This window comes from Grus americana, chromosome 2, assembly GCF_028858705.1.
Source record: "Grus americana isolate bGruAme1 chromosome 2, bGruAme1.mat, whole genome shotgun sequence".
Lineage (NCBI taxonomy): Eukaryota > Metazoa > Chordata > Aves > Gruiformes > Gruidae > Grus > Grus americana.
In genome coordinates this window covers 148,333,992-148,348,386 of record NC_072853.1, presented here as the reverse complement: position 1 = coordinate 148,348,386, position 14,395 = coordinate 148,333,992, and the positions used below count along the sequence as shown (strand labels likewise).

Sequence of the window (14,395 nt, the reverse complement as noted above, 5' to 3'; positions counted from 1 at the left end):
GTTACCATCGGAGCCTTTCCTTTTGTGTTTCCCCCGTGAAAAAGGCTGATGAAACAGGCCATGGGTGAGAAGAATTTTCTTGGCGAGCCAGGAAACTTCAGCCTAAAGATTGGATGTCCTTGTTTTATAAAGTTGATCTTGCTATATAAGATCCATTAAGAAAAAAATGCAATTTGTAGCTTACTGTTTTGGTGGTTGTCTAGGAATTTTAATCCACTTTTACAGGATAGCTGTGCTGCTGGTCAGGGTAGTTTTATGATGAGTCAGGGGGAAGAAAGGGATCAGGAGAGAGCAATTGAAAATTGGGCCTTTAGTGAGCTATTGGACTTCAAAAGATTACCAAAAGAGCAGTGGTGGCTCCAGGCCATCACTTGCAAATTTTTCCTATTATCTGTTTTTTTCGCAAGGCTTACCAGCTCTACTCAACCTAAACAGCATATTTTGTGGTGAAGGGTAAGTCACTCGCAGGCAAAATTTCCTATTCAGTATTTTAGACATTTGAATTTGTAACCCCAAACTTTGAAGAAGAATATAAACTTCTCTGCATATTCCTTCCAGCCATTGGCTATATTCAGTCATAGCCAAGCTCTTAAGCCTCTTGCTTATGTCATCTACAATAAAGATACTTTTTAATTGCAGATGTCATAACTTCATTATACTTGTATTTCATCTTCAATCTTTCCAATTCCAAGTGATGCAGACATTTCTGTAGCAATATGGAGTGTTAGAGTTTGGCCACACATTTTGTTATATGTCCTCTCTAAATTATTCATTTGAACCTGTGTGAATTTTGTGGCGTCTATGGGTTACTGTAATAAACATGAATGATAAAGAAGTAAGAAGGTGGCATTAGTCCTTTTATTGCTTTCGGTTATTTTGAAAGCATGACTTTTACAGCAGAATAGCTTTGATTATTTCTTTTAGTCGTGTCATGTCATCCCACCCCAATTAAGAGATACCTTAGGAAGCTTTCATGTTTGATTTTTTTAATGTAATTATTGCTCTGTAATTAAAATGGATGTAATTACAGTCAGCTCTCAGGTATCTGTGGGTGATTTATCTCAGTTGTGAGCAGCAAGACTCCCCATCTCCTCTACCAGAGTCTCAGCTTTACAGGAGTTTCTACTGGGAACGCCATCAAACCTAACCAGTAGACAGTCAGCTCTGTAGATTTCCCATGTCCTTTCTCAGCCGTATCACTGTGAATGAACATAATCCTACGAAGCCTTTTTTTTAAGCTGTTCATGTGCACATGCATACAGACACTTGCAAGTGCATGCACGCATGTATGCAGGTTGAACAGTAAGTGCCTGCTCACGTTTATCATAAAACTGCCCTTTTCGTGTATTGCTCTGTGATTACCTAGGAGTACGGTGTCACACACAGGTTACATGAACCATTGAATTTGTGGGTCCCTGAGTAAAATGAAGACACACAGTAATTTTACACCTATTGTTCACCAAACAGTTTTTATTTAGAATGCACTGCAATCCACAGACAATATGATTCGGTAATGAGATGTAGATTCCTTCAGTAGTCCAAACGTGGATGAGCTCAATAGTAACCAAAATTATTTCCTGTGTGAGGATTATTTAGTCATCAGTTTGAGATGAATTTGGCATTATCTAATCCATTTTGCGGTGGACAAAACGTTTGCATCAGAAAGTACAGGAGCTGATTCTGCGTAAGCTGCCATCCTTCTCATGAATTTCCAAGTCCCTGTAGAGGAATGTAGACTAGAACTTGTGATATCCATTAAGGATTCAGAGAAAGAGGAAATTAAGACTGCATATTTCTGTAATGCTGAGATGCAGATCATATTGCTTCTGTCAGGGCTTGTCAGCAAGTCTAGAGTGCATAAATGCAAGCTGCTGTTGTGCAGAATGTGAAAATGAGGTTAGAGGAATGGTAGCAGATAATAACCATGAAAGCTTGATTCTAAATAATTCAATTTGCATTGAACTAAACTATTCTATGTACAAAGAAAGAAATGTCACTAAAAACATTTAAGGCTATCCATGTAAAGTGCCAGTCTTTAAAACTTATTTAGTCCATCTCAGCATAATTCACCATCTTTCTTTACGCAGTTCTTACATAATAAAGGTCCCTACACATTCACCATGTCCAGAGATTTTACCCTTCTCGCGGTCTCACTAATACAAACAGTAACTCTGACTTCATCAACAGTCATGTGATTATTATACCTGCCCCTGTTGTTTGCCCCATGGTAAGAAAAAGGTTGGTTGTTTAAAAAAAAAAAAAAAAAAAGATACTTTTTTTTTTCAAAATTTGTTGTGGTGTTCTGCTTAAAAAATTGTTTCCTTTGTGCATATGCATGATTTAAAAAAATGACTCAATTTAAAATTTGTTTGCTCTTAAAGAAATTCTGTTATTACTTGCATGTCATGACTGCTGGGGTATTTTGTAGGTAATGTTTTGGCAGTGGCGTTCTGAATTTATTCATGTAACTCTTGGATTAATAAAGGGGCATTTGATTGTGTTGTACAGGTTCTGTGCTTGCTAGGTCTGTGTTGGAAGTTAGTTTAACAATTTTGAGATCAAGGATCAAGGAGATCAATTATTCGATTCTCCTTTCTTTACAGATACTAGAACATCTACAACAGTGGTGAAAATGTGCTGTAGATGTAGAGAAAAATTGTATCTGTTTCATCTTTATTACTAAAAAGCTCTGCGACTTTTACATAGCCCTGGTACTGTGTGTGAGAACTGAGTGTTTCCCTTTATGGCTTAATTTGATCCAGCCTGAGGTATTTGCAAGCCACCCACCATAGTATCCATAAATAAAATAGTAATAGTAGTAGTAGTAGTAGTAGTAGTAGTAGTAGTAGTAATCCATTGTTTATTTTTCTGTTGTTTTTTAAAGAAAATTAAACTTTTTTTTGCTCCTCTTTGTAGATACACTATAAAGAAGAGTTTAAAAAATCTAAAGGCAAGTGCATATTTGTACCTGATGCCTTGCAGCTAAAACATGTGAAAAGTCTTGGTGATTTTATTTCTGAGGTAAGACCTAAAAGATTGAAGAATTCTCTTTGCTTCTTATTCTTCCTAAAAACTCTCTCAATTTAATATGGTGGTTTTAGCAGGGGAAGGATGGCTTATTTCAAATAACAATTCTGTTTAAAGCTGAAGTGACTTAAAGCACTGTAATAAGTGTATACTGTATATCTGAGTAATAATAATTTGCAATTAAGCGACACTTTTATTTTGGGATTGCAAGTTTTTTTATTAATGGTTCTGAGGCAGTCCTAGCTATCTCATTATATGGATGGATCAACTGAGGAATAGTAAAAGGATTTCTTGTGACTTATTCTGCAAATGATACCTATGCATAGTTTCCCTGCTGTGGAGAATTCACTGCCTGATACCAAACAGAAGGGGACAAGGAAACTGTTCCCACATTATCATCACCCCTGTCCTCTTTCTGCAAGGGGACTGGGACAGACATCAGGTCAATGCCATCTGCAGGTCACCTGAGCACTTGAATGCATATGTATGCCATACCCATGTCAGAGTTTTTAGGTCTTCATATATGCACGTACGTACACACACATACGTATGTGTACGCACACCTCCACATCCCCACCCACCCCCCTATCTCCTTGTAGTGGCAAAGAAAGAATGGCAGCTTCCAAAATGCCAGAGCAGAGTTTGCTGCCAGCTCTTCATCTCCCAGGTACAAGGTGTCGTAGGATTGCATCTCTGATTATTTTCCACAGTTGAGAACAGCTGCAGGAGTTTTCCCTGACGGAGAGTTGCTTTTGTTAAGGAACTGCTGGTTCTGAGTGATTTTTCTTTCACTGTGACCCTTGGAGGATGTAAATTTTTGGTGCCTCATTTTTTGTGCTACCTCTATGATTATGATAAAGAACATCCCAATATGGCTATCTGGAGTTATACAATTATATACATTCTATAGTCTGTTTCTGATATTCATCAGCTTGCTGTGTGGCTACATTCAATATGAATACATCTGATGAATATTTTTGTTATATTTGTCTTCATATTTTCTGAGAAAGAGTGGCATGTCCCAGGGGGCATAAATGTGATGAAATTATGCTTTCTAAGAGACAGACTATTGTAGTCTACAAAAGCACAATATAGAGAATTTATCAAATCCATCTGTGTGATTCCAAAGAAAAGCTGCTAATTATTAGTCAAAGATTTAGAGGTACAAAGATATTTCAAAATTTTAAAACCCGTATGTCTTATGTTATCACACTTTTGAGCACTCTGTCTGGTTATTGCAGCGTTACCTGAAGCCGATGATGTGATAGATGGTTTATCTTGTAAATTACTGACCTCTAGTGTCCCATAACCTGTTTTTGCAAAACTTGAACACTGAAATTCTTAGCATGTCTACTGCAGTGAAAAAGAGCCCTCTGTTTTGGGAAACAGCAACAGATGTTATAGCAAATTATTGATATATATATATATAAAAAACATATGGGGAACTAGTCTCTAATGAACAGCTGTATATTGCACAGTAAATTAATGACATTGGACAGTATCATTTAAGGTATCTTTGATATTTATGATTACTTTCACAGCAATACTTCACACTATTGTTTAATGAATTTGAAAAACTTAGATCTGAAGCAAAAGCCTCCCAGATTTTGAACTATTATTCTGGCCTGTCTCATAAAACCCTTTTGTGAGGAATTGCTAATACTGAACACTGTAGAAAGTACAGGATAAATAAAAAGTAATTTAAAAATTAGTCTGTAACATGAAAAAATTAAGTAGAAATGATGGCAGACATGCTAACTTCAATGTTCCTGTCCTTTCCAGTTACGGTTAATTGCTACTGCTTCTTAATTGGTAAAATATTTGTTGTTGGCCTCTCATTGCTCCTGTTGTGCAAAACTTGGGAAAACGGAAAGAAAAAAGATAATTCTGGGTTTTGGAAATGATTTAAAAAGGATAGAAAAATAACTGCCTTGCTTACCTTATTTTATACTTCCCCAAAATTATTGCATTTAATTAGGAGATACTTTGCATTGCTTCGTGAATTAGACACATCCACCTAAAGTATTTTAAAGTTATTATTTAAAGATCTGGTTTTGCTTGAAAGTTCATGACAGCATTAGATTTTTTCCAGTTCTAATGGTCCATACCATTTTACTTAATAGGAAAAATAGATACTATGATTACTGTATCTTAATTTTTTTGTATTATATGTCACCTTTTTCTCCCCTCTAGGTGAAGTATAAAGGAGCTGCTAAGAAAGAACTTTCCAACTCTCTTTATCAGCAGATGCCAGCCACAATTGACAGTGTATTTGCAAAAGAATTAACACAACTTCAGAGCAAGGTACAATTTTAGAATCACAAAAATTATTTTTAGATTAATTGTGTGGCAGAATATGACCAATTTGAACAAGATATTTGAACGGATACTTTATTGCCTGCTTAATTTATTTGGGTGAGTTTATCATCCAGAGTTTGTCACCCTAAATTCTTAACTTCAAGAACTACTCACTTTTAAGATATTGACAATCTTACTTGTTATGTTCATTAAATATAAATTTTAAAACTGCTAGTGCATTCAGCAATCCAATGATGTGTGTGGTGCAGTTGATAGGCTGGAGGGAAGGGATGCCATCCAGAGGGACCTTGACAAGCTTGAGAGGTGGGCCCGTGTGAACTGCATGAAGTTCAACAAGGCCGAGTGCAAGGTCCTGCACAAATACAGGCTGGGTGCAGAATGGATTGAGAGCAGCCCTGAGGAGAAGGACATGGGGGTTTTGGTGGATGATAAGCTCAACATGAGCCGACAATGTGCACTTGCAGCCCAGAAAGCCAACCATATCCCGGGCTGCATCAAAAGAAGTGTGACCAGCAGGTTGAGGGAGGGGATTCTGCCCCTCTACTCCGCCCTCATGAGACCCCACCTGGAGTACTGCGTCCAGCTCTGGGGCCCCCAACATAAGAAGGACATGGGCCTGTTGGAGCAAGTCCAGAGGAGGGCCACAAAGATGATCAGAGGGCTGGAGCACCTCTCCTATGAAGACAGGCTGCGAGAGTTGGGCTTGTTCAGCCTGGAGAAAAGAAGGCTCTGGGAAGATCTAATTGCAGCCTTCCAGTACCTAAAGGGAACTTACAAGAAAGATGGGGACAAACTTTTTAGCAGGGCCTTTTGTGATAGGATGAGGGGTAATGTTTTTAAACTAAAAGAGGGTAGATTTAGGCTAGTTATTAGAAAGAAATTCTCTACTATGAGGGTGGTGAGGCACTGGAACGGGTTGCCCAGAGAAGTTGTGGATGCCCCATCCCTGGAAGTGTTCAAGGCCAGGTTGGATGGGGCTTTGGGCAACCTCATCTAGTGGAGTGTGTCCCTGCCCACAGCAGGGGGGTTGGAACTAGATGATCTTTGAGGTCCCTTCCAAGCCAAACCATTCTATGGTTCTATGATTTCTGATGCTCTACATACTATCACTCAACAAATTTTATAGAATTCAAAATATGAAATAAAATATATTGAACATAATGTAAAACATGCAAACAACCAGTAAAATAGTAAATTCAAGTTCAGTTGCCTCCAGGGGCTTAACAATATAATACCCTTAATGTAAGTAGGTGACCCTTCACTTCCATTGATCTCAGTGGAATTGTGTTAAGTGTGTGTAACATGAATGCAGTTACAGATTTTCATTGTTACTCATGAAAGTTACAGCTGATAGACAGTCATGGCTTTCTGTCCACCAAACATTTCCACATTTTTCTCATTTTGCCTTTCTCCTCTCTTAAAGACATTAACTATGTATAGTTTAATACAGCCAGTCTGAAGTGAACACACTCCTGCATCCATATTATTGATTGTACCTCAATATGCGTTCTTCTAATGCAGTCATTTTTTTTCAATGAAAGGAAAATATTCATAACAAAAAAAAGCACTGAAATCTCAGTACAGCTTGTAGAGAAATGTTCTGATTTAAAACAATGTGTTAAGGCTATATAAAACAAATATAATAATATAAAGTATATTCTAGTTTTCATAGTTTGAAATGGAACATATATACACTCAAAGCAGCACAGTAGCTGAAATGACGTTAATGTGACATTTCATTGTAAAGTGAGTGATTAGAAGAATTACAGTAGAAATAAATTGGGAATTAAACTTGTATAACATTTTTAAACCGTTAGCTTGATTTATAAAGCATTAGTTAACTAGTTTCCCACAGATTTACTCCTGGATTCGTTCCAAATGAGTACATTCTACATTAGTTTACGCAAATGAGGTTAATTAACATTGGTGATGTGGCAGAAAAGATGAATAACCGAGACTGAAAATAAAACCATTCGATTCATCAAAAAAACCCTTTTAAGGAAAAGACTGACATTTTCATTTGATTTTTTTAAAGATTTTCTTCAATCATCCAACAGTCGTAGAGAAACAAATATGCATATAGGATGAGTTATATTTGAGCTGAAACTTTTCCTGTAAAATCCATACCATCCCCTTAGGAATAGATGCATTATAAATCATAATCTACCATAAAACTTAAAGATACGCTGACACATTTTTCCAACTTGTGGTTACTGTTGCAGTGGACCTGAATTTAATGCTACTTTGAGAGAGATCCTAGGGGATTTTCTAGTGGAAAATCTTCTCTACAGTCTCCAAATCTAATCCATATTGTGCCTATCACTGCGGTACCTAAGTAGCTAATACAAGGATTTCAGATTTCAGCTGGGTCAGGATGTGGCAGAGAGGATTTCTGCTGCATCCATCTAGCTGGGATTGTGAATTTACAGGTCATCACTTCAGCAAGAGGAGACCAAGGGTATGCCATAGGAAGGAGAGGGAGCAGCACCATCTGGCCGTTGTGCCAACTCTCCCACAAAAAGGCTGTTGCAAGCACAGAACTGCAGTCTGTTTTGCAATTATAGTAAGTTGATTTTAAATAGGTGCTAATTTCCTGAGAGGCGGAAAATAGGGGCACATATCCTCCTCCCCATCCACATTAGAATAAATTTACACCTTTGACTCCCCTTTCATACTTCTTGGATGCAAGGCCGGGCTTGAATGCTTTTGTAGCAGATCAAGCAGTGCTTCCTCACTCTGTGATGCCATTTCGTGGCAGGATCCATAGCCTCATCTGCCAAGCAGGTGTGTCGGGACTAGAGGATCACGATGTGGAAGAAAGGGAACCACCGACTCTTCCTGCTACCATCTGCTGGCACAGGACTGCCGAGGCTGGGGTGCCTCTGCCGGGTGATCTCCTTACACAAGTGTGTCTTCAGCAATTGTATCTCCCATGATTTGAAGTTTGATCCTGAAATGGTGCTGCTGCACTGCTGCTGCCCAGCAGCTCTGTTTTCAGCCTACCTAGATCTAGCCCAATTTATTAATTTTGTACACTGTTTCAGATCACGCTCATGATTTAGGAACTTGGAGGCAACTAGGGGAAATTTCCTTTTTCTCACAAGAAATTATTCACCACTTAGACCTGCCCTTCACTGTCCTCTTCGGGGCAAACAGGCTGCCATAGCACCATCTGATCAGCATCATCAGACCATCTGGTCTGATACGGCAATTGTCCGGACTTCCACGGAGCCAGGACTTTGTTCTGCAGGGTTCCCGCTGTACAATGGCAGCACTGACAGGATCTTGCCGTAACGGAGAGTATAACACTCTGATGGTTGTGGTTCTCCTCCTGCGGAGCTTTCTCCCGTATTGATTGTATTCCCTCTTCAAGGTACAGAGAAAAGGCTAAACCAAGACCATCTCTGCTGGCTTTTGCATAAAGCCCACATTTGCTCTTTTGTATTTTATACAGAGCTGACGCTAAGATGGAAATAAATACCCATAGAGAAGGACATCCATCTGAAATTTTGACAAAAAATCATGACAATATTTATGGGAAAAAAAATGCTTCAGGAGAATGAAAAAGAAGTTTCATAGCCTCATATACTTGGGTGGCTTTTAACAATTTCATTTTTCCCTCTATGCAGAAAATTTGACTGTCGTCTTCTAACTAGCTTTCCTGAAGGTGAGCAACCAGATTTTCCTCCCTCTCTCTCTTTTGTCATAGCTGTCCCCAGGGTAAGCTAGAGACAACAGGAGAAGTCCCTCTCCCCGACACGTACTTTCACCCTCCCTGACAGCCCACAAAGCTCTCATCAACTTCCCTGTTCTCTGCAATGAGAAAATAAAGTTGATGAGAGCAGTCTGGGCAGGGAGCCCTCTTTTTGATTTTCCTGAGTGGAAATGGACATTTTCTGGAAAAATTGCAATTTTCCAGTGGAAAATATTTCTGAAGGAAAATTTCTGATCATTTCTAGCTTTGTGCCAAGTCTTTCTCTTGTCTGAAAAGCAGTATACTGAGTTCTTCCTTACATAGAACATTTTTTTTTAATAAGGTGTCACAAACAATGATAAAGGTATTTAAAATTGCTTGAAGGGGAAACAATGCTGAAAAAAAGTATGCGTTTCATCACTTTTTTCATCACTTTATTTCTGCCATAAGAAGAGATTGCACTGTTTTTCTTCTTATCTGAAAGGAATAATCTAAAGCAAACTGAAGGCAGTTTAATTTTCTCCTTTGCACAGGGCAATATCTCAAATAGTAACTATATGTCAATGCTCAACAGTATTTTCTGTTTGTTTTTAAAGATGATGAGCCAAGTGAATCTTAAGCAATATTTTTCAACTTCTAGAGGAAGGTTCAGAGTTTTTCTTACTTGTGTGCAGAATCCTCCTTTTACTTTCATATGTATTTTTTTACTATGATAAAGCTATTTTTGTGGTTTGCTGCATAATTTACAACCTTATTGCACATTACCAGACTGTTTTATGTAATTTTTCATGTTTTTTTATAGTATCAAATCTCACGTTCAAGATTTCCTCTTTTTATGATAGCAGGTATTTGTCTCCTGGACTTCTCTAGTTTTGTTTTACATGAATATGTTGAATAATCTAATTCTATATCTAGAGACTCAAATGGTGTTTTCTGTGTTCTTGAACATTTCCTCCTACAAAATCCTACGTTGTGGATTTTAAATTTAGAGCTCAGCTTACAGACTATCAAGGGAAATATAAAAATAAAAATGTAATAGTGTTTAAAGTATTCTGAAACAGAGGGTCAGTCAGAGTTAGGTTAAAAGAGCACAAAGCCTTCCTTAATGCAGCTTCCTATTGACACACTGGTGTACAAGAGAGATAAGAAAAATAAAAAATGAGTACTTACAAATTAGTTCAATCTGAAGCCATACCCACTTAAATAATTGCCTTGTATTTCTGGAGTTAATAAATGATGCCACTACAGAGTAGAGGTTACATCAGTGACCTATAATGCTTGATCTCTCTTGTAGAGTAGTTTCATATGTAGATTTGAAAAAGAAAATGCAGTTTAGCTAAAACTTGAAAATGAACATGAAATGAGAAAGAAATGTACACATGCTAACATGTAAAATAATAGTTCTAGGAATATTGATGAAATAATCCTCATAAACATTTTTTCATGCTTCCTTGGAACTGAGTTACAGATCTGGGAGTAGTTCTGCACTAAACTGTCCAAAACTAAACTAGGCAGCTGTTGAACTCCTCCTAGCCTGTGAGTGCTTCAAGGTTACTTAAATCAGTTAATAAGAATGATGTGAAAATATAGGAAAAACACAGCCGGCAAATAGCAGGTTAAATATTCCTACATTAAGCTGAAGAAACAGTCATCTTTGCCCAAGATAGTGGACACTCAATTGTCATTTCTGTTAGTTTTCTCATGTTGGGAGTTGATGTGCTTTTGTTTTTTGATGTCTTTGTTACATAGCCCATTTGCCAATAGAAAAATATAGATGCTGAATCAGCAAAGTGGCTATATAATAAAATGTAGATTTTGGAAGTAACTGTACAGGTCTGCTTTTCAGAATGGTATTAAGTGGGGAACATCTCAAAAGTGACAATGTGAAGCAGGAGAAGTAGCAAAAGAGTTTTTGTGGCATATGTTTACATAGTAATTACACTTTTGCAGGGGATCATTTGTTAGTGATGCTTTAGTCTTGTTAAAGATTGTTTCTTCGCCAGTTGCAAGATGTAATCAGTATAGGGAGGTTATAGATATTTTTGTTTCAGTTTAAGTTGTGTTTGTTTCCCCAGAGGCCTGATCATGTTGGATTTACACTGTATAAGGAGATGGCACATTTTAAGTTTCCTAATTTGATACTTTCATTCATATAGTAGCAGTGCAAAAAAACCCCACCCTTTTTGTCTTAATCTCTCAGCCTATATATCATTTTGTAATCTGAGATAGCCAGGGCAGATACGAACATATTTCCTTGAGGACCCTGGTCTGTGACTCAGATGCAATCTTGCTGCCTGAAACACAGATACAACATTTTCTCACAGTGCTAGTGTCCTGTCCTAAGAGTCCAAATCACCGTAGTCAAGAGTTCCCATCTCAAAACTTTCACAGTATTCTTTTATTGCTATCGAGGGTTTTAGTTTCAAATCCTTCTCCTCCTGGTCAGCTTTCAATCTTGTTTAGTATTTGCTGTTTTCTTGGGGATTATTTTAATGCTTGCTCCTGAGAGCTATTAGAGAATGAATTTACTTGATGCTTTCTGCTTCTTCAGGCACCAAAACCTGGTGAATTTTCTTAATGTAAGCCTAAAAGCTTCTGACAAGGATAAGTGCAAGATCAGCTTTTCAAGCAGTTCTAGTATGTGAGTGTGTGTATATGTAAGCATAACACAGTACAGTGAAAGCTGGATGAATGCCCAACATTGAGCTCAGTTTCTATTATAGAAATAAATTTGTTTATAAACTCACAATCCAATTCCATTTTCCTTCGCCATGATGACAATTGAACATAAATATTATTTTTCTTTGTGAACCTGGGGGCTAGTCAAAATGTGTATTGTGCTAGTAATTTCCTAACAGTGGAAGAAATAGATGTTTGGGCTATGAGTATTTCATGTAAACCTGTTTGTTTATTTCCTGCTTCCAGGAAAAAAAAAAAAAAGAAACCTGAGGAAATTTTTAGTTAGCTGATAGATTCAAGTGTGGTTTGAGCAAAAAAAGCTTTCCCTTATGCTTTTCCCTGCGCCATCTTCTCACCTTGTTAAGGTTAATTTTCTGTTTCTGTATATTTCTTTTTCTTCCTCCTGTCTACTCATACCTCTGCTGCAATAACAGCCTCAGAGAAATCTCTGTGCTGACTGTGCCTCATAAGTCTCTGTTTTGGGTAGAAGCTGCTCGCGTTTCAGGGTTCTGGTTCCATTAAGGAGCTTAATTATTTATTACATTTCTTCCTGAATACAGCCGCACTACCACACTAGGTTTAACCCAGCTCGTGTTATTATGCCTGTTCTGCCGAGGTCACAGAAATATAACGTTGCTCTTTTCAGGTTCTTTATAAACAAAAACATGATGCTGAGAAAGGAACTTCAGATTATGCACATATGAAGGAGCCTCCAGATATTAAGCATGCCATGGAAGTCAATAAATACCAGAGTAATGTAAGTACTCTCCCAGCTGAAAATAGCTCACTTGTTTTGGGTAGATACATCTATTATAGCTAACTGAAGTGAACTGGGCATGGAATATTCTCATATTTCATTAGTTGGTGGGTTTTTTGCATTATTTGCTCTGAAGTAATTTGGGACATGATGTGTGTTTAAAATATGCTATGAGTAATAGTATGCGACTTTTATTCTAAACTGCAATGGAAAGCGGTGGTTATTGCTTATTAGTAGTAATTGTTACTAAGTGCTATCAGTCTGAAATAAAATAACAAAGACAGGTTCTCTGAATTCACGTGTACCTACTTGTACTTTAAAAATGTATAAAACTCTTTGTTTGCGTGAACACCAGCATGGTTTCAGTGTCTTACACTGTCAACATTTGGGTACTTCTTTAAGGGCTCTGTTTAGAGGAGAGAAGGGGCTGTTTCTGCCCTGCTCTTGCAGACTTTTATGCACATGAACAATGTTCCCATCTCATAAGTACATATCAAATGAGATCCAGAGAACAATGTATGACTTACAGAATCTGAGCTGCAGAGTTCAATTTGGTGTCTGGCAGTAGTTTATGCTATTGACCAAAGTATTTGTTCTTGTAGTTTTACTTAAATAATTTCCAAATAAATTAGAGGATTTAGTAATATTTTTAGAGGTTGTTTTTTTTTTCTTTTTTTTTTTTACAGCTGCTTGTTAACTTGAGGTTCTTTAGAGTTTCACAATATAAAAAGCTTAATAATAGTATTTACATTTTTTATTAGTTTCAAGTCAGGTTTGATTTCATGGTTGAGCTAGCTTATACTAGCTCAATGCACCATTGCTAGGGGTGGAAATGCTACCAAGATTAGTGTCTTGAATTATACAAACACAAGTTTGAACAAAAATGTCTTAGGTTTTGTAAAAGCTTACTTATGAGAAAATTACATTTTAGGAGAAGATTGGCTAAAATAGTGAAGTCATTTTAAAGGTTACACAAAACCAGTAAGAGCAGCTGACATGTAAATACCTTTAAAGTTATGATCCATTTCCATTCTTCTTAGGTAAGCAAGTCAAGTCAGGTAGGTGTGTGATTTTATAACTCTAATTTCTCAGACAAACGGGATATTTGTTTGCTGCTAACAATACAGAAAACGAAGCTTGGGTGTTCATTGTGAATTAACTTAAATTTACCCTATCTTCCCTACTGACAGTGTAACAAACACTCTTAGGTTATGGAGGCTGAAAGCTAAATGTCAGTGTTAGATGTATGTCCGTGTGTGCAGAATCTTGACAGCTGGCCGCTGATTAAAAGGCTGCTGGAAAACTTCAGGGAAGCATTATGTTTGAAGAATAACTTTTTCTTCTTCTGGGAAATACCTGCATTGGAACTCCCAGTGGTAATTTGCAACCTGCCTTGATTACAGAATTCCCTCTTCCTGTCAAACTCTGGCCATCTCTGCTGTTGGAAGCATCAGGATGTCAGGTTGACAGAGTGTAGGAGCTGGGAACATGAACTTCTCTCCCCATAAGATGGTGGACTACTAGGAGAGGAAATAATGTTGGGAAGAGAGATGGGAATCCCTCTCAGAGAAGGTGGTGGGACCAGGAGGAATATGAGACAAGTTTTTGAATCAAATTCATCATGGTCTGAGGATTAGTATGCTAGTTCAAAACCCATTCCCATTCTACAGCTGTACATCACCTGCTAACAGAATTAAGCAGAGCAGGGTACAGATGTGAGAGTAAATGAAATTCAGTTGTTTCATCTTCTTTCACCCTTAAAGCAAGCAAGCAAAAAAAAAAAAAAGGAAATGAAGGCAAACATAGGAGGGAAGGATGTTTTGATAAATGAGAACTTTTAACAGCATGTTAAAAATAATGAAAAAATATGAAGGAAATTATTTTCAGCCTGAGCAAACTTCAAAAAAAAATCAAACCAA

At 37.4% G+C, this 14,395-nt stretch overlaps 1 protein-coding gene across 9 annotated transcripts in view; it reads left to right on the top strand.

Moving 5' to 3' along the window:
* The window catches only part of NEBL (nebulette), a 269,002-nt gene that overhangs the window by 176,131 nt on the left and 78,476 nt on the right, over positions 1-14,395 (top strand). For 4 of the 9 annotated variants that reach the window (XM_054814582.1, XM_054814581.1, XM_054814584.1 and 1 more), the window contains exons 3-5: positions 2,917-3,021; positions 5,221-5,331; positions 12,366-12,476. The exons of 2 other annotated variants lie outside the window; for them this stretch is intronic. In XM_054814582.1, the coding sequence (XP_054670557.1) occupies positions 2,917-3,021; positions 5,221-5,331; positions 12,366-12,476 (327 nt within the window). The remainder of the gene's footprint in view (positions 1-2,916; positions 3,022-5,220; positions 5,332-12,365; positions 12,477-14,395) is intronic. 3 more of the 9 variants (XM_054814585.1, XM_054814588.1, XM_054814583.1) reach the window with 1 other exon arrangement.